Source organism: Cydia fagiglandana, chromosome 9, assembly GCF_963556715.1.
Source record: "Cydia fagiglandana chromosome 9, ilCydFagi1.1, whole genome shotgun sequence".
Lineage (NCBI taxonomy): Eukaryota > Metazoa > Arthropoda > Insecta > Lepidoptera > Tortricidae > Cydia > Cydia fagiglandana.
The window spans coordinates 5,337,830-5,361,073 of NC_085940.1; the positions used below are offsets into that span (position 1 = coordinate 5,337,830).

At 42.4% G+C, this 23,244-nt stretch overlaps 1 protein-coding gene across 1 annotated transcript in view; it reads left to right on the plus strand.

The window, feature by feature from the left end:
* LOC134667208 (myosin heavy chain, non-muscle) overlaps positions 1-23,244 on the plus strand; it is a 114,309-nt gene that overhangs the window by 74,201 nt on the left and 16,864 nt on the right. Inside the window, exons 5-26 of the mRNA XM_063524535.1 lie at positions 332-424; positions 713-935; positions 1,392-1,598; positions 1,824-3,163; positions 4,482-4,652; positions 5,148-5,315; positions 6,023-6,169; positions 6,635-6,884; positions 7,147-7,380; positions 7,860-8,030; positions 13,075-13,237; positions 15,858-15,996; positions 16,146-16,277; positions 16,680-16,845; positions 17,014-17,117; positions 17,534-17,662; positions 17,934-18,182; positions 18,513-18,683; positions 19,206-19,460; positions 19,843-19,962; positions 21,188-21,337; positions 22,187-22,369. Coding sequence (XP_063380605.1) covers positions 332-424; positions 713-935; positions 1,392-1,598; positions 1,824-3,163; positions 4,482-4,652; positions 5,148-5,315; positions 6,023-6,169; positions 6,635-6,884; positions 7,147-7,380; positions 7,860-8,030; positions 13,075-13,237; positions 15,858-15,996; positions 16,146-16,277; positions 16,680-16,845; positions 17,014-17,117; positions 17,534-17,662; positions 17,934-18,182; positions 18,513-18,683; positions 19,206-19,460; positions 19,843-19,962; positions 21,188-21,337; positions 22,187-22,369 — 4,965 coding nt within the window. The remainder of the gene's footprint in view (positions 1-331; positions 425-712; positions 936-1,391; positions 1,599-1,823; positions 3,164-4,481; positions 4,653-5,147; positions 5,316-6,022; positions 6,170-6,634; positions 6,885-7,146; positions 7,381-7,859; positions 8,031-13,074; positions 13,238-15,857; positions 15,997-16,145; positions 16,278-16,679; positions 16,846-17,013; positions 17,118-17,533; positions 17,663-17,933; positions 18,183-18,512; positions 18,684-19,205; positions 19,461-19,842; positions 19,963-21,187; positions 21,338-22,186; positions 22,370-23,244) is intronic.

A 23,244-nucleotide genomic window follows, 5' to 3' on the forward strand; every position in this document is an offset into this window, starting at 1 on the left:
TTTACTTTTCCCCATATCTGTTAAGTCATAATACTCATAATATTTGGATAAACGTTTTTATTTTTTTTCTAAATTTAGTCTCTAACATCGCCAACATTACATTTCATGCTAACCCTTAGACCAATGGACCCACGTTTGAGGTAAATTTTGCTAAACCATAATTGGTAGTAATTCAGTGTTCACCCTAACACATACACTTTAACCCTCCCACGCTTCTGTCATGTGTTTGTACTAACATACATCAATACCCGACGAATAATGTCAGTATTTTACTCCAAAATACTGACAGTATTGTTGAACAGACTTAATCAAGTCCATGTTTTCCTTTCAGGGCGAATTAGAACAACAATTATTGCAAGCCAACCCCATACTTGAAGCGTTTGGTAACGCGAAAACAGTCAAAAACGACAACTCATCAAGATTCGTAAGTAAATCAATTCTTTCTATTTTATTTTATAATTCTATTAATATATAGTTGTTGGTTCCGTTTTATTCAATATCTACTTTTTAATGTCGCACTATATAGTGAACGAGTTTACGTAAACTAGCCTGATCCACAAATGCCTGTAACAGAATTGAGAGGAAAACAGTTTTCCTCTCAATTCTCATATCTAACGACAACATTAATTCTAGCTAGAACATACCGCGTTTCTTGGCATTAAGCGGTCCAGCGTGTCAAAGCTTTTTCAAAATTCCCCCTTTTCCACTCCAGGGCAAATTCATAAGAATAAACTTCGACGCGTCCGGCTACATAGCCGGCGCGAATATCGAGACGTACCTTCTGGAGAAGTCGCGCGCCATTCGGCAGGCGAAAGACGAGCGGACCTTCCATATCTTCTACCAGCTCCTGACCGGGGCGACGCCGGAGCAGCGCGCGGAGTACATACTCGAAGACCCGAAGAGTTACCATTTCCTATCCAATGCTGCGTTACCAGGTACGGTTGCATTTGAAAGTTTATTTGCTTTGAATTATTTTTGTTGCATTGAAATTACTAAGAATATTTGTTTTTATTGGTAAATCTTATATAAGCAACAATAAGCTGTTGATTTACTTTTAGTGACCTCTCTCAACTTTGGCCAGATCGAAGGTCTATTTGACTTAGGTATTCCTACTAAGCTATCTTGTAACTTGTATCGCCAACAAAACTAAGCTCTAAAGACACAACTGCCATTTCAACGCGACTAAAATAATTTGTAAAACATACTAAAAGTTAATATTAAATACATACATTATAAAACGCACGAAATACTCCTTGTCGTATTATTTTGCATGTTGATAAGAAAACAACACCAGTTTGGCATTAAAATTTTGAAACACATCATGACATCAATAAACATTCTTCCAAATTTGAACGACATCCACTTTACACTTAGCGTAGAATCCTTTACAGTGCCCGGGATCGACGACGCCCTGGAGTTCCAAGCCACCATCAAGTCAATGAACATCATGGGCATGAACAATGAGGACTTCAACTCGATATTCAGAATAGTCTCCGCGACGCTGCTGTTTGGATCCATGCAATTCAAGCAGGAGAGGAACTCCGACCAGGCTACGCTGCCTGATAACACTGTTGCTCAAAAAATTGCTCATTTACTTGGTAAGTTGATACATGTCTTATGTAATAGTTGGTAAACTTATCTTCCAAAACTACGTCTTCCGTTTGTGTCATATACATATGATAATTAGCCAAGGTCTATAGTTACTTTAAAACCCATGCCGTCCATGGCATAAAAGTATATAAAAATAATGAGATCATTCTTCTTATGGTCATTTGAATGTACTCTACAACAGTTCAGTAATAACCATTTGCTTGTTTTTCCAGGTCTCTCTGTAACGGAGATGACAAAGGCCTTCCTCAAGCCGAGGATCAAAGTCGGTCGCGACTTCGTAACGAAAGCGCAGACGAAAGAACAGGTGGAATTCTCAGTGGAAGCCATCGGCAAAGCGTGCTACGAGCGCCTTTTCAGGTGGCTCGTCAACAGGATTAACAGGTCACTGGACAGGACCAAGAGGCAAGGAGCCTCCTTCATCGGCATCCTCGATATGGCTGGTTTTGAAATCTTCGACCTCAACTCCTTTGAACAGCTCTGCATCAACTACACAAATGAAAAGCTCCAACAGCTCTTCAACCACACCATGTTCATCCTAGAACAAGAAGAGTACCAGCGGGAAGGCATCGAATGGAAGTTCATCGACTTCGGCCTCGATCTCCAGCCGACTATCGACCTTATTGACAAACCCATGGGTATCATGGCCTTGTTAGACGAGGAATGTTGGTTCCCCAAAGCCACGGATAAAACTTTCGTCGAAAAATTGGTCTCCGCTCACTCCGTCCACCCCAAATTCATGAAGACCGACTTCCGTGGCATCGCCGACTTCGCGATCATCCACTACGCTGGCAAAGTAGACTATTCTGCAGAGAAATGGCTAATGAAGAACATGGACCCGCTGAACGAAAATGTGGTTTCCCTTCTACAATCTTCCCAAGATCCTTTCGTATGTCACATCTGGAAGGACGCTGAGATCGTCGGCATGGCGCAGCAGGCCATGACTGACACTCAATTCGGTGCCAGAACGAGAAAGGGCATGTTCAGAACAGTCTCTCAACTGTACAAGGAGCAGCTGACAAAACTTATGGCCACACTCAGAAACACAAATCCAAACTTCGTCAGGTGTATCATTCCTAACCACGAGAAGAGGGCGGGTAAGATAGAAGCCCCTCTGGTCTTAGATCAGCTCAGATGCAACGGTGTGTTGGAGGGCATCAGAATATGCAGACAAGGTTTCCCCAACCGCATTCCCTTCCAAGAGTTCAGACAGCGATATGAACTGCTCACTCCCAACATCATCCCGAAAGGTTTCATGGATGGAAAGAAGGCATGCGAGCAAATGATCGAGGCCTTAGAGCTCGACCATAACCTGTACCGCGTTGGTCAGTCAAAGATCTTCTTCAGAGCTGGTGTACTGGCCCACTTGGAAGAGGAAAGAGATTATAAGATCACGGACTTGATTGTGAACTTCCAGGCGTTCTGCCGAGGGTTTCTGGCCAGGCGGAACTATCAGAAGAGATTGCAGCAACTGAATGCGATCAGAATTATCCAGAGGAACTGCGCAGCGTACCTCAAGCTAAGGAATTGGCAATGGTGGAGATTATACATAAAGGTAAGATTTAATTTCATTGCTTCGTATGTACTAAAAATTATCTACCATTTAATTCTACTATCAGACAGGCCTTTACTTTACCAACTTGTAAATTTTTACCTGACATTTAATATCGAGGTCTGGGTTCTTAACCCTATGACTCCCAACTGACGTGCGTGACTACAGCCCAATATCAATCTTCGTGCATTCCCTTAAGGTCCACGTTGACGCGCCACGCATTCTTCTTGGTTGGCGTGACTTTCAAAAGTTTAAGTAATGATCTCTCTCTCTCTCAGCATATTTGCGTCCACTGCTGAACTTATGCCTCGTTCATGGATTTCCAATTTTCCATGTTGTTCTGTATGCGGCGGCTCTATGCCAGGTCGGCCCTGCCGTCTTTCTAATGTCGTCCGACCATCTGGCTCGTGGTTTTCCGTCCCTCCGGCTTTCCAGTCGAGGTCTCCAGAACAGTACTCTGGCCCCATCGGTCGTCATGATCAAATAATGATCTATCTAGCGCATAATATTCGATTCCGAATTATACGAAGAATTGTTATATATGAGAATCAAATAGGCATAAATCATAATACTCGGCTGTCGTGCTTATAAATATAAATTCATTGTCAATGGGACTTACTAACCCAGTTCTTAGTACAGCACTTATTATTATTATGCTAAGTCCATCGGCGTTCAACTAAAACAGTTATTAGCCGACCTAGAGTTTTGGCAACAGCCTCGGTCTAATGCGAAAGTTATGTAAATAGGCCACACTTGTTCATTAGACTGTAGTCTCTAAAATGGTGCGAAGCTATCAAGTTTATCTTTCCACTGCTCGTAAGTTTATTTATACTGTGTTTAGTTTTGATTAGTCAATGTGTGTAGATTGATTATTTCTTGGGAGGGTTCGAAGTTCATTATATCTACTTGTTATCTAAATCTAAACAAAATTATGGTTCTTCATTTTCGTTTGCTTTATATTCCATTCTTTGAGATTTTATTGTAATAAAGTAACTAATAATCCTCTGCATTTAATGATGAACACCACTACCTGTAATTATTATTTTTCCTTTATTGTTTTATAGACCTAATCTATCAATATAAAATTGTCTATGAATTGTATGATTTTTTTAAATGGGTATTTTACATGGCAGCTACTGGAAATAATATTGTATGGGATCAATTGATGTATTGAAGTATATATTTATTATTAAGCGCCTTGCAGTCCACAGATAATACACACAATGCGTAAAAAAGTGTTTTATAAAAAGGAGAGGAGAGATCTATCTAGGCATCAGATAAAAAAGTCGACAATCCACAAAGTTTTGACTCAACATTCCAGGTGAAACCTCTCCTAGAAGTGACGAAGCAGGAGGAAAAGCTTACGCAAAAGGAAGACGAGCTCCGCCAGATCCGCGACAAGCTGGACACACAGATGAAGCGCTGCCAGGAGTACGAGCAGAAGTTCCAGCAGGCCAGCGCCGAGAAGACGCAGCTGGCTGAGCAACTGCAGGTAACATCTTACCGCCTTATTCATAAACTTTTTGTCCCTTTCCATCATACCAATACGTCGGAAAGGGACAAACGATTATTATCGGCTTGTCAACTTTAGTAAACGTTTATGAATAAGGGGGTTAGTGTACTTTTCTGAAGGTGATGAAACAGATCCAAAACATGCTGGAATCCCATCGCCATAACCATAAGGTCGAGCAAAATTGTGAGATAAAAAGCATATACTTAAATGGATCAAGAGATCTAACTATGGACAGCGACCTCCAAAAGTGTATACCCACTTTATGAATGAATTCCACTTTTGCAGCTGTACAGGTGTAAGATCTTACCGGAAAAGTTTTTAACGCCGTTAACGATTTGCAATTTAAATGTAGAAACTTATCATTAGTCATATCTAAAGCTTCGAAATCCTGTAATCAACATCGATAACATGCTTTATTATAATAATATTTAGAGTAAGATTTTCAATTTTCATGACTCCATTCTGACTATGCAGGCGGAGTTAGAGCTGTGCGCCGAAGCGGAAGAATCCCGCGCACGTGCAGCGGCCAGGAAACAGGAGTTAGAGGAACTGCTGCATGACCTGGAGGGCAGGATCGAGGAGGAGGAGGAGAGGTGTAGCGCGCTGCAGCAGGAGAAGAAACGGTTGCAGCTTAACATTCAGGTATGTGTTGGAGCTGTGCGCCGAAGCGGAAGAATCCCGCGCACGCGCAGCGGCCAGGAAACAGGAGTTAGAGGAACTGCTGCATGATCTGGAGGGCAGGATCGAGGAGGAGGAGGAGAGGTGTAGCGCGCTGCAGCAGGAGAAGAAACGGTTGCAGCTTAACATTCAGGTATGTTGAGAGATGTCATAGACTAGGAATCATCTAGACGGAGTTTAGAGCATTTATTTCATGAAACCGATGCTGCCAAAAATACTGGGATGCGGGGGACGAGGTGAGCGAGTCCCGTGCCGTGATTGGTCTGTTCAAAGACACGGGCGTCACACAAAGACACTTACGACTCGAAACTGGAGTGAAACTACCGTATATTTGTGGCAGAGGGGGTAGCGCTACTATACTCAGTCTGGAGGATGTCTGGAGGAGACCAAAGTCTTTTATTTTGACAGTCTGGGTCTGGAAGTTTTACTCCGACACGGCCATTCTGATTTACATCTCGACCTCTTGTGTGTTCCTGAACTGTAAATGAAACTGTTTCACTCGTTTGGAGTTTTGGACAACCCTTTTAAAATATGGATCAAAACTCATTGATATTATATTTTAAGACTAAATCTAGATTTATCATAGACAATAATTATAATATAACAATTACCACAAAACACTAAGTCTAAATAGAAAATGCTTTCAAGCTAACGAATATTTAATAATTCAGGACCTGGAAGAGCAATTGGAAGAGGAAGAGGCGGCGCGGCAGAAGCTGCAACTGGAGCGAGTGCAGTGCGACGCCAAACTGAAGAAGTTGGAAGAAGACCTGGCTCTCAGCGACGACACCAACCAGAAACTCGTCAAAGAGAAGAAGGTATGTATAAAGCTAACTTACCTGCTGCTGGTTTACCAATGGACATACCTTGGTAAACCAGCAGCTCTAGTGATGCGCCGCGGCAAAAGCGCGCGAGTTCGACTGTCCGTTAATTTAATATTGTTAGGAAAAGACGGCTAGTTTAAATATCTCGTGCTTAGGCAGCAGGCGAGAGGTATATGGAAACTATCTGCGGTTACACAGTAAACACGTAATATTTGACAAATTTTACGACATGTGGTGACTTAAAACCATACCTTTAACATTTCTTTTGTCGTCACAAGCAAATGGATATTTCTATCTTAAATAATTAAAATAATTTTGAGGCGAAATTTACGTAGGATGCGGATCCGTATCAGTGTAATAACCAAATTATACAGACAGTCGTGCTTCACACATTCCGTAAAATTGACAGATTCATTCTTTACATTTTTAGAAAATTAATTTAACAATTTCAACATCTAGATCCTAGAAGAACGTGCCAACGACCTTTCACAAGCGTTAGCCGAAGAAGAAGAAAAGGCTAAACACCTCAGCAAGCTAAAGGCGAAGCAGGAGTCTGCCATCGCCGAGCTAGAAGAAAAACTGCTTAAAGACCACCAGCTCAGGCAGGAGGCGGACCGCGCTAAACGCAAGCTGGAAACTGAGTTACAGGATGTGAAAGAACAGCTGGTTGAGAGGAAAGCGCAGTTGGATGAGCTGCAGATTGTGCTCGGTAAGTTGTCGGTTAATTTTCTAGTGTTTACTCAAATAGGAGAATGTAGTAGAGACAGGGGCGGATTTGTAGTCTTTGCCGCCCAAGGCCCCAGGTTCTATAGCCGCCCTTTTTGCGGCACCCATCGTATTCGACTACATTTTTAGTTAGTTCTTGTTATCATCGGCAGATTTTTTGTCACTCGGGTTTGATGAAATATGTGGTTTATCGTAACGTGATATTTTCAAATGTTATGTCAATTTTTGATTGTTTTTTTTTGCAGCTAAACGCGAGGAGGAGCTGGCCGGGGCGATCGCTCGCGCGGACGAGGAAGGCGCGCTGCGCGCGGGCGCGCAGAAGGCGGCGCGCGAGGCCGAGTCGGCGCTGGCCGACGCGCACGAGGACCTGGAGGCGGAGCGCGCCGCGCGCACCAAGGCCGAGAAGCTGCGCCGCGACCTCAACGAGGAGCTGGAGGCGCTCAAGAGCGAGCTGCTCGACTCGCTCGACACCACCGCCGGTGAGTATAGTCAGCGGCAGAACTTGCGGAGCGGGCGAGGTGATCAAAATTACCTTGACACGCACTTATTCTCTTTACAATAAAGTAGAGATCTTTTTTGAGCACCTCGCCCGCTTAGCGACTTCTGCTGCTGACTACGTGGACCTCAAAACTCACTCGTAACATTATTTTAATTCGAATATGCTAACGAAAGTTGTTTTTAGTAAGCTTTAAGTGCATATTCATGATGTCAAAACTCGTGAGTTTAGTTACATTAGCGATTACTGAAGTACGGTCAGCCAAGAAAGTGGTAGACCACTTTCTTGGCTGACTGTACAATAAATTCAACTGCTCGATAAAATACAGAGAGGGTTTTTGTTCTTGAATAGTGTAAAGAAACCTTAAAGCTTAGCTGCAGTTTGATCATAATACAAACAAAATATTGAGATACGTATTTTTGATCTTCATAACTTAATTTATTTAATATTTTCCACCAACAGCTCAACAAGAGCTCCGCTCCAAGCGCGAGCAAGAAGTAGCGGTCCTGAAGCGAAGCCTGGAAGAAGAAGCGGCCACCCACGAGAGCTCACTGGCCGAACAGCGGCACAAGCACTCTCAGGAGCTGCAGCAGCTCATGGAACAGCACGAGCAGATCAAGAAGGCTAAAGCTGGTGAGTAACTGATGGTAACACTCCTGGTAACAATCCTGAAGCGAAGCCTGGAAGAAGAAGCGGCCACCCACGAGAGCTCACTGGCCGAACAGCGGCACAAGCACTCTCAGGAGCTGCAGCAGCTCATGGAACAGCATGAACAGATCAAGAAAGCTAAAGCTGGTGAGTAACTAATGGTAACACTCTGAACTGACCATCGGAAGTCTTTGCAATAATGCGGATTGTCATATAATCTGAGCAGATGATGATAGACTTTTCTTATGACTCTTTTATAGTGGCTCTGTGGGCTGTAGGCCTCGCGAACCTTTTTTTTTTTAAATCGAAAAACTCAACCAAAAAGGAAACTATACACTTACTCATAATTAACACAACCCTGCTCACCAAAATACACGAGAATATGTTAAAAACCTGACAAACGAAATAATTTTTTGCTTGAGCTGAAAGAAAGACCTTCACTTTCGCTCGGTCAATTAGATTGAAACATGTTCAACGTCTCGTTGCTACGTTTCCTTGTGCATAGTAGGTTGTGCCATCTTGTGGGCTACATCGGAAGCATAAACGACACATTTACGCCTCGCGCCAAAAATCTGACGACTCCTATGCTGCCTCTTCATGCACGTGGACGTGGCCTATTTCGTTCTCGTTTTATCAGTCTTCTTAAATAGGGAGTATTACTGCAATGTTCTGCCGCCAGAGTACAGCACTAATTTGTTTAGTAAACCATAGAGTAACTTATACATACTACGTATGGAAGGTAGAGGTAAGGAAAACAATCTTCATGTAGTATTTGTTGTTATAGCGGCAACAGAAATACATCATCTGTGAAAATTTCAACTTTCTAGCTATCACGGTTCGTGAGATACAGCCTGGTGACAGACAGACGGACAGACGGACGGACGGACAGACAGCGAAGTCTTAGTAATAGGGTCCCGTTTTACCTTTTGGGTACGGAACCCTAAAAATTGTCCCTCAAAAACATTAAATAGGCGGCGCCACTGTGCATCCCGAACCAATTTTTGACGGTCTCTTAGCCTTGTTGGTTTTTTTGACAAGTTTTCACTATGACATTAATGCACCAAGGCGGTATATGGGCGGTATGTTTACAGGTGGCCTACCGCGAAACGCGAAACTCGAAATTTCTTAATTGCTTCTCTATCTATCGAATAAGCAAGAGTGATAGAGAGGCAGAAACCGAACTTTCGATTGTCGTGCTTCACGGTATAGGCCATGTGATTGACTTAGTGTCGTTGATGATGTCAATGAGGTTTATTTACTGTATGTGCTAGTGGTGCCACTTACGCAGAGCTTTGCCTAATATTGCCTATTGCGATACCTATAAAATCGGGCCCGTAAGAAACCTAAAAAAAATATAATGAAATTTTAATTCTAGAATAAAACCTTCCTTTCAGCTCTCGGAGTAATTAACAATGGAGCCGCCATTAACAGGCGTTCCCCTCTGTCGAAAATAGGCGGCCAATGGTCAACCTCATGTCAACCATATGTATGGACTGACGTTTATCTGACATGACGTACCTATACATTTGATGTTCCCCTCCCCCGCAAAAAACGGCAGACTATTTTGTACCGAAAATTTTAGACATGGCGTCTCCGTTGGTTATATCCTCCAAGTTTCAGCTATTTAAACTTTTTAGTCTCTCCAATCACAACCTTTTTCAAAGTTTACTCTATGTCAACATCATCTGACACTGACACCCAAATCAAACACGTTCCATTTATAACATCCAACCAACGTCAAACTTTTCGAAGCTCTACATTTAATTTCTGATAAAAAAAATATATTTTTAAACAATGTCCGGCGATAAAAGACTGAAGAACGGGAAGTTGGAACCGTACAAGGAGGATAATTTGCTCAGTGTGACAGAGTTTCCTTTGGAGGAGGGGCGGTCGTTCCACTTCGCTAGGGATTATTGGCAGAGCATATGTTCGCCTCCGGAGCCTGGGAGGCCTTCGCAATCGGATGCGAACCGTGTCCACTGTGAATAACTTTCTTGTCATCTGTTCTAGTGTATTTGAAAAGAAAAATTAATTCACACAATAATTTACAGTGTTTACAAACAAAACTCTTAAGGCGCGGTGTGTAGTAAAATGCGCTTTTTTGTAACCATATTTACAGACTTTTACAAGGATTTTAAGCATGATTTTCTAGTATGTATAACTTTAGTCCTTGAACTACGTTATTGCTTGTCAGGAACACAACGGCTCATTATTTTCTCGATAGAATCTTAAGTTGAAAACATGCTTAAAGCTGTCTTTTGATCCATATTTTAGAAGTACTACGACGAAAATGGATATGAAACTTACCTCATTCGATAGCTTTTAAGTAAATCTTCGTTATTACTGGTCCTTTTATCGATACGTTAATCTTTTCATTCATAATTTTATGAATTCAACTTTTGCCTACTAAATTACACCCTACGCGGCAATACCTTGCGCCCATTCCCCGCGCCAGTACGCCCGTGGCCACTGCCAGCGTCGGACCTATACTAGTTTACTGGACGTTTCATAAAATGGGTAACCACTGTATAAATATGCAAATATGTTATACACACAATGTTTTTCAACATACTTACGAAGAAAAGCAAAATAATTCTTAATTATTGTGACATTTCAGACATTCGCCCGTCATATTGTCAATTTATAACAAGTTGGGAAGCAAAGGCACACACCCATCTAACCAATCCGGAATTCAGTCACGATTGATAAATTGTGTAAACATATTTTATTAAAGGCTATTAAATTAATCAAATTGAATCATTTTTAAACATATGTGTACGGGATTCAAATACCTATGTGGGAGTGTTTAGTGTATGGTGGTAACCATTTCACCGCTTTTAGTTTCCGAGTTACCTACATGCGTTTTAAGGGAAGTGGTCGAAAAATGCCTAAAATGGTTTCGTGTTTAATATTAGGTAAGGTAGAAGTACTAGTGCTCGACGCTGCACTAGTTTTTGACAAGGTATAGTGTGTAGCTTTCAAATAGAGCTCGATGGCTAATCCTATTGTCTATTGTTTAGTAAAACCGCTCGTGCCACGTGCCACAACCACCTGCATAAAAAATACGTACTTCGGTTACTGAGTGCCGGCGAGTCGAACGCTACAGAACCAGTTTAAAATGTGTCATCGAGATGCGTAACAAAGGCGCGTTATCGGAGAGCGCACCTACACTGGTTTTTTGAGCGTTGGCCTAGCCCGCGCTCAGGTGCCAAATAAAATAATTAAGACCCTTTTTTGCAGGTAAGTAGCACGTGCGGTTTTACTTAGGGGCTATTCATAAATTACGTCATTTCAAATTGGGAGGGGGGGGGGGGTCTGGACATAGGATGACGGTAGCATGAAGTAGGAGGAAATGGGGTCATTTGGAGCATGATTTTTGGATGATTATAAGGGGGGGGGGGTCTAAAATCGTCAAAAATCGATGACGTAATTTATGGACAGCCCCTTAACAATAGACAATAGGATTAGCCGTTGAGCTCTATTTGAAAGCTACACACTATAATTTATGTCAAAGTAATATAGGTTAAATTTGAACGGCGACGATCTTTCTGTAGTCAAATTTAGTTCTTGTCACTTTGACATAAAGTGCCCGTGTCGAATACTAGTGCAGCGTTGAGCACTAGTACTTCTACCTTATTTCCGCCAAGTCCGTACCGTGCGATATGGGAAATTTATTCCAAAAAATACTGTTTTTATATACCACACTGGTGGCAAGCAAGCATACGACCCACATTCACCATAGGCTATGGACGCCTGCAGCTACGGGGATGTGACACATCATGCCAAATGTGGATTGATTATATATAAAATAAAAGTCCTAATATATAAAATAAGCTTTCATAATATGTAATAGTTACTGATTTTTAAAAAGCGCTTTTCAATTAAAAGACATGTCAAGATCGGTTACCTTCTTTCGAGTACTTTCTAATGCTAAAATAAACGAACTACAGTATTCTTCCTTATTTTCAAACCTACTTGCCCGAAATTGACTTCTAGAATTAGACCAAGTCTGCGACGATTTTGATTGCACACGCAGTGCAAGTGTTAATCATAATTTCATAAAGGTTTGTCGTTCAAAATAACACTTGCACTGCGTGTGCAATCAAAATCCTTGCAGAATTTTTTTTTGTCTAACTCTATTATATTTTTAAGGTAAGTAAGTACCAATTTCTGTCTCATAATAATTGGGTATAATTTGATTAGGTTCTTAGTTTGTCGGGGTATACTCTCATATTGTATATAATTTCATTAAATACTCATTAAAATACGAATTTGTTAATAAACCTTATTCGATATTAATTGCCGGAAAAAATCCCGGAACTGACAAATCAGAATATTCAGAATACCGATGGCGCCAGAATAAGGATGTAGACGTGCTGCGCGGGAATGGTGCGGCGGGGCGCGCGGGGCGCCCGCCCGCCTGTTCTACCACTCGTCTGCTTCACCCCCTCGGAAACGTAAAACTCAACTATAAGAGCGCCTTAATCTATTATTAATTAGAACATTCATACTTGTTAGTGGTTTACATGTCAAGGAAATAAACGTAAAAACGTTGATGTTATGATCCGAAAAATCTAATATTTGAATCACTGTGTAGTTACTTGGTTGTGAAGTTTCAAAGTGTGAATGAGGTTGAAAGTTTTGCCAATCGATGGTCTGCTATACTGCATATAAAAATAATTTATAATACCTAACATTCTAAGTTATTTTAGCATTAAAAAGAGCGCCACAAAAGTGAGCTTCAGAGTTTTTACCACATAAAATATCTAACTTTCCCTTTCTTCTCCGTTCCTATTTCTAATAATAAAAGAAATAAGTTACTGTTTACATTGAAAAAGGGATAAACTTTGATTTATTTTAACCCCTTGTATACGGCGGTTTGTCGAATGTGATAATTGAAAAAGTGACCCTTAACATTTAAAACAATAGATTTAAATTGAAACACTCGGAGCCTAAGTCTATAAGCATTCGAGGGGTTAAGTTTCGTTTTGTCTAAACCATGATATGTAACCTCCATGGTTTATTTCAGGCCTTGAGAAAGCCAAGCAAGCCCTGGAAGCGGAGAATGCCGATCTAGCCACAGAGCTGAAGTCAGCCAGTGCGGCGCGAGCAGAAGGCGAGCGCCGCCGCAAGCAGGCCGAAGCTCAGCTGGCTGAACTAGCCGCTAAGTTGCAGGAAAACGAGAGATCACGGTAAGAGATTCAATAAATAAAATAAAATAAAAATAGCCTTTATTTCTTCTATTACCTTACAATAACTTGACTTACAAGATTGTAAGTACTACCATACTTGTGATACTTGTGAGTGTTGTGATTGTGATACTAGATATTATTTAGTTGCTTTATCCTCACGGAAGAAAGAATGAGCGCGCCGCGCTCTGACGGGAAACGGCATGAGCCTAGATTAGTATTTGAACCTATGTCGCCAAAAGGCTGTCACAAAAATTGGCCATATTTGCTTATTTCGAAAGGGATTATGAGCCCTTGCCCATCACAGTAATTTGAACTTTACAGTCAAGAAAATTATGTCGAAATTGCACTACGACTTTTATTTTTTGTAAAAATACACAAATCATTGACAAATTGTCATTTATGCTCTATCCCTTTTACACTTGCATGGCTTTTCCAAGAGTGAATGCGATAGGATAAAATATTCGACTATGAGGTTGACACATGAGATAGGGATGTGCATGATTCTGTGTGATATCGATAAACGCTTATTAATGATCAATGTACACGTAAACTATTCCGTTTTTTTATGCATGTATATTACTATATTTTCTGGCGACGATTAGGTACCTATTTACTTTTTAATAAAAAAATCTCGTATTAAATGTAATCACGCCACCAACCATGCATATAACTGTAAGCGAGTAGGTATATAATAAAAACTGTTACTCTTTAGCACACCCCACAACAATATTGCTTTATAATGGCGCGAAATAATAACCTGCTAGCCAATTAGTGCTAACCCGTTGTGTACTTATAGTTTTTTTAATTAAATCAAATTTCTTATCCTTCTACTGCGATGCGTGTGTGCGTGCGTGAAAAATACGCAAGTTGCGTATTTTTTACCTGCAATTAATATTCTCACTAGGTGCGTGCGTAAAAAATACGCAAGTAAGTGTAAGTGTCGTTAGTAAGTGTTCACGATACTTATTATATAACTAGCACGTTATTATGTAGGCATAACAAAGCAATAATGTTGTGTCATCCATCAATATGAATCTCCGATAATATAAGTTCGTATGAAAAATTATTAAAAAACGCTAATTAAAAACAATGGAAATATTAACAATATTTTTTGCACTTAGACGGTTATCACAATAATGCGGATAGGAATGCCGCTCTGATGTACGAGCGAGACAGCACTATGCACGTTTTTACCGGAGCATGGTGCGTACTCGCATCCAATGTGAAGAACGCTTTAAAATTTGTGCAAGAGTGTGGAGCGGGCTTTAGACTGGCCAGCAAATACCCGGCAATAAAATTATGTGACAGCTTAAAACTGACACCTTACTTAATAGAGAACCTTTCCTTAATAGAATACCTTATTTAATAGAGAAAATTGACAAATATGTATAGATACAAATACTATAAGAAAAACTTTAAATCAAATAATCTATTCATCATCATCATCATCATCATCTCAGCCATAAGACGTCCACTACTGAACATAGGCCTCCCTCTTATGATGGGGGGTGAATAATCCATTGAATAGGAATAAATAAGTAAGAATATATTTTGTACATAATATAAAATGTGCATAAGCGACGACTTTTTCGATATGATCATCCAGAGGCAAAACAAAAATAAATTATTAAGAACATGTATGAACATAAACAAACCGAACTGTGTATTTATACGAACATCGACATCGATAACTTTTTTGATATGGTCCTCGCACTGTGGGCGAATAGCGCACCCGTACCCTAAGTAGATATCAACCTTATCTCATTTACATAAATTTGATTTTTGTACTAAACAATCGAAAAATCCTTGCGGAAACCGAAAATGTAAAAAATATTGAAATATCACATGAAATAATACTTATCGATGATATGAAATGCCTCCATATCTAATATTTTCTATTCGGCTATTATTTTTACACTCCAAAATGGAGCAGCACGGCATATTCGTAATTATTTCTAATTATTGCTGGAATTGTTTTCACATCTGACATGTCAAAAGCGCCATACTGAACTGTCACTCGACTGACAATAGTCTGTGCTGAAAGTGAATGCAGCTAACCTTAATCATGCCACACGTTATAGACGTACGTTTCACTTCTATTACTTCTTTGTTTTGTGTTTATCCTTAAACAGTTTTAATTACTTATACATATTATTAATATAAACTAAACTTTAACAATTATTTATAATAGTAGTCGCCTCTGTGGCGTAGGACTCCCCCATGCATCTCCACATATCTCTATGCATCCAGTTGTCACCAGCTTCTCTTCATTTCGAAGAGATTCAATGTGGATATTCAACAAAAGGATTCTTCCTAAAAATAATCATTCAACGGAGATTAAATTATACTTTACAAACCCATTGAACGGGTTAATTTTTAACAGAACAAATTGTACACGTCCTCGTACGTGGTGGTTGAGTAGCTTCGTATGCTTAAAAGTGTTCGATAAAAGCATATATGCCGAGAGTGTACGTTACGTACAAATTATCTTCAAAAGACACTCGATGTAGATTTGCCTATTGAGTACGTCACCATGTGCAGCTGTATGTGAGTTTTATTTTTATTTTCATGTGTCATGTGTGCATTGTATGTGTGTTAACACAGTCGTTTTATTTTGCAGAGCGGAAGTTCAAGAGAAATGCGTCCGTCTGCAGAGCGAAGCGGAGCAAGCCCTGGCACAGCTGGAGCAGGCCGAGCTTAAGGCCTCGGCCGCCGTTAAGCAGGCCGCCACCATCGGTGCGCAACACGCCGAGGCCCAGGTACACTCCTTTTGCATTTGTAGAGAGCATTATTTTCGGATTTCTACGAAATAATAACTGCAGTCATTAATAGTTTCGGAAACTCACAGCGTAAAAAAAGCTGTTCTCGAAAATCCACATCTGTAGCCTAAAATCCATTTTATTTCCAGGCCTTATTGGAGGAAGAAACGAAACAGAAGCTAGCCCTGCAGACGCGTCTGCGCAATGTGGAGCAACAGCTGGAACAAGCCCGCGATCAGCTGGACGAAGAGGAGGAGGCGAAGAAGAACTTCGAGAAACAGGTAACACCGATGCTGAAGCTGATTTTCAACCTGACACCTTCGAACCACGTTCGAAGCCCGTGTTTCACGAAGTCGGAAGGGAGGAGCCCAAGCTATATCTTACCGTACAAACCGTTCTGCCACTTTTGCGGGGGGAAACCTGCACACAGTCGCAATTCTCACTCACTGCATACAAAATCCTGTAATGATGACACAAATACATGGAAAATGACACACGTCAAAGACAAATCTTGCACACCTTGTGTATGGATGAGTCACAACACGCACCACGCTAGTTGTGTGCATGCACAGTTGATCTTGTACCTCCGCAGAGGGGAAATAGTGCTAATACCGACTACCTTCCTTCAAAACTAAAAGCGTTGGTATCCGGAAAACCAATTTTAATTTTATCGTGTTTATCAGGTCGCCGCCCTCACTATCCAAGTGGCTGAAGCCAAGAAGAAGGCGGAAGAGGAAGCGGAAGCGGCGGCCATATTGGAAGAAGCGCGCAAGAAACTCAGCAAGGACATCGAGGCCCTGCACCGACAGATCGACGAGCTGCAACAGGCCAACGACAAGCTTGACAAGAGTATGTGTCATTGTCATATTTACTATAGTTTGGCACACTTTAAGTTTTTCGTTTCCTGTGTCCGGACCCCTTAAGGTTATGTTAATGTCCAGCTGACGGCTCCTATGCTGCCCCCTATAGTTCATGCACATGGCGTGGCATTTCTAATGTTATTATTGTGATGTTTAGGTAAAAAGAAGATCCAAGCGGAACTGGAAGACACAAACATCGAATTGGAAGCACAGCGCGGCAAGGTCATGGAACTCGAAAAAAAACAGAAGAGCTTCGACAAGGTATGGAGTTTGTAGTTAAACTTGTTAAACAATACTACCCCTTGTGCTATAAGGAGCCTAAAGACCATAAACCGATTTGAGCTTAAAAACAGTAGAATTATATTTGATTATATTATTATACGTACCTTGTCTTACTTTTTTGGTCTTGAATTTAGATTTTCAGTATAGCGCATTATCTCTCGTATCGGAATATGCTCGGCTACCATACTTAAAACAAAAACGCATCTCTACATTAAGAATTACGGTTCGAAATCGAATGACTAGAATACATTTTATAATGTGAAAAATGTAATGTTAAACCTTAAACAATAAAGCAATACAGATTTATTTACTTTATATAACACCTTAAGATTTAGTTAAAGTACTTACCTCTTTTTGTTGTGTGTAGACGTATTTGCAATGTTAATTCGTTTCAGGTTGTGGCGGAGGAACGCGCGGTGGCGGAGCGCTACGCGGCCGAGCGCGACCAGGCGGAGCGCGAGGCGCGCGACAAGGAGACCCGAGTGCTCTCGCTCACGAGGGAACTGGACGACGCCGCTGAAAAGGTACCTTTTCCTTACCTGCTTACTATAAACCACGTACCTAAACACTTATCTATATTTGCTAAAACCTCACACTTAAAATTTATACGCTCCGCACGAGCCAGCCCTGTCACTTGCATGGTTCGGCATATTGGAGCGCAGATCAACTAGAGTGCCCCTATGGTGCCCCGCATATGCGGTGTCAACTTTCCTAGCACTCAAACATTTGCGTAATATAATAATAGGACCAATACTTAGGGCATCCAGATGTTCAATCGTATACGTTATCTTGCAGATCGAGGAACTAGAACGCACGAAGCGTCTCCTACAGTCTGAGCTCGACGAGCTCGCGAACACGCAAGGAACCGCCGATAAGAACGTGCACGAGTTAGAAAAGGCGAAGCGAGCGCTCGAATCGCAGCTGGCTGAGCTCCGGGCCCAGAATGAGGAGATCGAAGATGATCTGCAGCTGACTGAGGATGCTAAGCTGCGTTTGGAAGTCAATATGCAGGCCATGCGGGCGCAGTTTGAGAGGGATCTCCAGGTGAGCATGTAGTTTGTATACTGGCGCGGTCAGTGGGATGAAGTAAACGAGCGCTCGAATCAGAGCTGTCTGAGCTCCGAACCCATAATGAGGAGATCTAAGTCTGTCTATTTTTTATTGCTGTAGTTTCAAAACTGCTCGGGCCTTAGGGGCCTTTCCACGGCTTAATGGCTAAGAATGTTTATTGGCGCAGTCAGTAAGGTCTAGTGCACCATTGAATCCAAAGATCTTTCTTTATACGTGTAATCAAATCAAATGCAATGTGAATGTGTAAGTCAACTGAATACTTCAAAGTACATCAAAATCTTAACTCTATACCTCCAATTTCAGGCCAAAGAAGAGCAAGGCGAGGAGAAGCGACGCGGCATCGTGAAGCAGCTCCGCGACTTGGAGGCCGAGCTCGAAGAGGAGCGCAAACAACGTGCTGCCGCTCTCGCCATGAGGAAGAAACTCGAAGGCGAGCTCAAGGACGCCGAGCAAGCGCTACACTTGGCCAACAAGGTAACTGTTGTATTTGTGGATGGGTAATTAATTAATACTACATCATAAAAAACACAAGAATTTATATTTTGCAAGAAACATAGAACTAAACTGAAACACTTCAAACATTGACAACTGTCACACAAGAGTATTAATCGTTAGCACAGTAACATACATGGAGTATGTAGAATACGGAGAGGCCTACAGTTGTCAAATGTCAGTGCTGCAGGCGTGTTATGGATCGCTTATTCAACGTGACAAAATAACCGTCACTTTTTAAAACCGCGCGATTGAATGTGACGGACATAGTTTTATCACGCTGTCATGTAGACAAGAACGACCGTAATATCCGTACTGGACAGCCTAATATTAATCTAGCTGATGTAATCATTACCTATGTGGTAACTGGGACAGTTAAAGTTTTCTACGAAAGCTGTCAAAAGAGCGGTGCTAATGTTTCGCATTATTTTCTCTTTATTTGCCGATGATAACTGCTAGAAAATTTGTTCTTCTGAGAATTGATTTATAAATAATTTTCCACAGGTCAAGGAGGACGCCACGAAGCAACTGAAGAAGCTCCAGCAGCAACTGAAGGAGGCCGTCCGCGAGGCCGAGGAGGCCCGCGCCGGCAAGGAGGAGGCGTGCGCGGCAGCGCGCGAGGCCGAGCGCCGCGTCAAGGCGCTCGAGGCCGAGGCGCTGCAGCACGCCGAGGAGCTCGCCGGCGCCGAGCGGGCGAGGCGGCAGGCCGAGGCCGAACGGGACGACCTGCAGGACGAGCTCAACAACACCGCCAGCAAGGTATCATCACTACTCTTACTCTCATAAACCAAAACTTCATAACACTAGCGGAAACTGATGTAATCTCGCTCACATCCCTGGCCGAAAGTACGACAATTATCCTGACATATAAAGACGCGATTCCACCAGTGCGCGGCTCTGTGCGGCACAAGCATTTATTGCACTGAATATGAAAACGTCAAAAACGAGTCGTTGAAGAGTTCCGTTCTGGTCTGGTTAGTGCTTGAGAAAGGAAACCTAGGCCCTCCGAAACATGTCGCGCGAGTGACTAAAGACAAGTGAGTCTAAACCGTAAAATTATTCAATGTTATTGTCTCACAACAGTTTAAATTCGATTAACATCTACTTGTACGTTAATTTAATATTTGTATATTATTTTCAGAGTACACTTCTAGTAGACGAGAAGAAACGGCTGGAAGCGCGGATAGCGGCGCTCGAGGAGGACCTGGACGAGGAACAGTCCAACAACGAAATACTCAACGACCGCCTTAGGAAGGCACAGGTAAGGGTGCTATTTACCTTTCCCATTTCTTTTTCCAATGTGTATTTTGTCTCACATTTTTGCTTTATGAGAGAGAGTGTGACGCGGGACAAAGAAATTGGATACTCTTAACTGATTAGAAGCTTTTAACTGACCATCGGTGGACCTTATGTCTTTACAATAAGATTTACGAGCGACAGGTTTATCAGGTAAGGTACCATCACGCTCCACGATTGTTGCTCCATTTATGGTAATATGGTAAAATTGTCACTTAGATGTCCAACCTTTCGTACCAGGTCCACTTATTTGTTTTCCATTCCGTTTAGTCGTAAAAGATATGCAAACAATAAGTATTTAGTAAGAGCATGTAGTACTTATAATAAGAAATATTTACATATAGACATGTTTCACTTAAATCCCACTAAATTTGTATCTGCAATGAAAGTAACAAAAAAGAAAAATGATAGTAATAACAAATAATTATCAAACAATGATCACTAACTTTTAATGCAGCAAATCTGTATAAAACGCTTCTTCTTGAATGTTGTAATTAATTAACTTGTTCCATACATTTTGTCATTAATTGTAGTCTTGTCATTTGGTATTCATTGTAGTCCTTTGTCATTAATCGTATAATCTTTAGGTTTAGTTTGTAATTGCCTTGTTAATTTATATAAGTGCATGCTACTTCTCTCAGAGCAAAAACTGTGTTACCCACAAGTGGAAACTGTTCTGGCAATTGTATTAACTTAATTATTTTAACTATATGTGTAATTATATGCTGTTTGTTTCCCTGTGCAAATAAATAAATAAATAAATAAATATTCCATTTCTGACCGCAGCTGCACTACTGGTACTGAACGCGTCGGTGTTATTGTCAATTTCCATAGTAAAATGAACAGTAATGCAGCTATCGTTGGAAATGGAATGTCACCTTTAGGGTCCTAGCTAAATTGGTTGTTCAATACATACGCTATAGAATTTCTAATTTACCAGAAAGAACCCTAAATGGCATAACAATCCCGTGTGGTGACTGACGTACAAGCACCACCAAACTTTCACAGGGTGCTCGAAATTATTCCGATTCCTTTGGAATCGATCTGACATCAGTAATACAACCGGATGATATAGTGGTGATGAGATAGTTTTAGATTTTCAATTTTCGTTTTACAAACTTTGACAGATTTAGTAAATCCTAATTTCCCAATTATGATATTCACGCTCATAAATGTCTCCAATGTTTTAGAACCAAATCGATCAAATCACCATGGAGCTCGGTACAGAGAAGTCCGCGACGCAGAAGCTGGAGAGCGGCAAGCTGGTGCTGGAGCGGCAGAACAAGGAGCTCAAGGCCAAGCTGGCCGAGCTGGAGACTGCACAGCGGACCAAGACCAAGGTAATATCGATCAAATCACCATAGAGCTCGGCACAGAGAAGTCAGCGACGCAGAAGCTAGAGAGCGGCAAGCTGGTGCTGGAGCGGCAGAACAAGGAGCTCAAGGCCAAGCTGGCCGAGCTGGAGACTGCACAGTGGACCAAGACCAAGGTAATATCGATCAAATCACCATAGAGCTCGGCACAGAGAAGTCAGCGACGCAGAAGCTGGAGAGCGGCAAGCTGGTGCTGGAGCGGCAGACCAAGGAGCTCAAGGCCAAGCTGGCCGAGCTGGAGACTGCAGCGGACCAAGACCAAGGTAATATTGATCAAATCACCATGGAGCTCGGCACAGAGAAGTCCGCGACGCAGAAGCTGGAGAGCGGCAAGCTAGTGCTGGAGCGGCAGAACAAGGAGCTCAAGGCCAAGCTGGCCGAGCTGGAGACTGCAAAGTTAATATTGTCACACTTATAGGCCCACTTGCACCATTCCACTAACCCGGGGTTAACCGGTTAAACCAGGAATTACCATGGTTACCAGGACAATTTGACACTGGGTTGACGGTTTAATCGCTTAACCCCGGGTTAGACGGATGGTGGAAGTGGGCCTAAGACAGAAGGTGTAAAACGAGGCACAAATCATTTTAGATCTGCCTAAATCGCCTCTAGCAAATAATTGTATTGTATCGTCATATTCAAAAATAATTGTAAATATGACTTTCACGCAAATCGGCTAGAAAAAAAAAAACTTTAATATGACGATGTACAATTAATACAAATAAAATATATTTTAAAAAGGGGATTTCTATTTTAAAAAGGGTATCTAAAAGGATATTTTATTTTATCTAAATCTAATATCGTATCTGTTTCCAGGGCGTGATCACCTCGCTAGAGCTGAAGGTTGCCAACCTGGAGGAGCAACTAGAGGCGGAGTCGCGCGAGCGCCTCGCGCAGCAGAAGGCGTCGCGCAAGCTCGACAAGAAGATGAAGGAGCTGGCCCTGCAGCTGGACGAGGAGCGTCGCCACGCCGACCAGTACAAGGAGCAGATAGAGAAGGTAACTGTCACACCTAGAGGCGGAGTCCTCGCGCAGCAGAAGGCGTCGCGCAAGCTCGACAAGAAGATGAAGGAGCTGGCCCTGCAGCTGGACGAGGAGCGTCGCCACGCCGACCAGTACAAGGAGCAGATAGAGAAGGTAACTGTCACACCTAGAGGCGGAGTCCTCGCGCAGCAGAAGGCGTCGCGCAAGCTCGACAAGAAGATGAAGGAGCTGGCCCTGCAGCTGGACGAGGAGCGTCGCCACGCCGACCAGTACAAGGAGCAGATAGAGAAGGTAACTGTCACACCTAGAGGCGGAGTCCTCGCGCAGCAGAAGGCGTCGCGCAAGCTCGACAAGAAGATGAAGGAGCTGGCCCTGCAGCTGGACGAGGAGCGTCGCCACGCCGACCAGTACAAGGAGCAGATAGAGAAGGTAACTGTCACACCTAGAGGCGGAGTCCTCGCGCAGCAGAAGGCGTCGCGCAAGCTCGACAAGAAGATGAAGGAGCTGGCCCTGCAGCTGGACGAGGAGCGTCGCCACGCCGACCAGTACAAGGAGCAGATAGAGAAGGTAACTGTCACACCTAGAGGCGGAGTCCTCGCGCAGCAGAAGGCGTCGCGCAAGCTCGACAAGAAGATGAAGGAGCTGGCCCTGCAGCTGGACGAGGAGCGTCGCCACGCCGACCAGTACAAGGAGCAGATAGAGAAGGTAACTGTCACACCTAGAGGCGGAGTCCTCGCGCAGCAGAAGGCGTCGCGCAAGCTCGACAAGAAGATGAAGGAGCTGGCCCTGCAGCTGGACGAGGAGCGTCGCCACGCCGACCAGTACAAGGAGCAGATAGAGAAGGTAACTGTCACACCTAGAGGCGGAGTCCTCGCGCAGCAGAAGGCGTC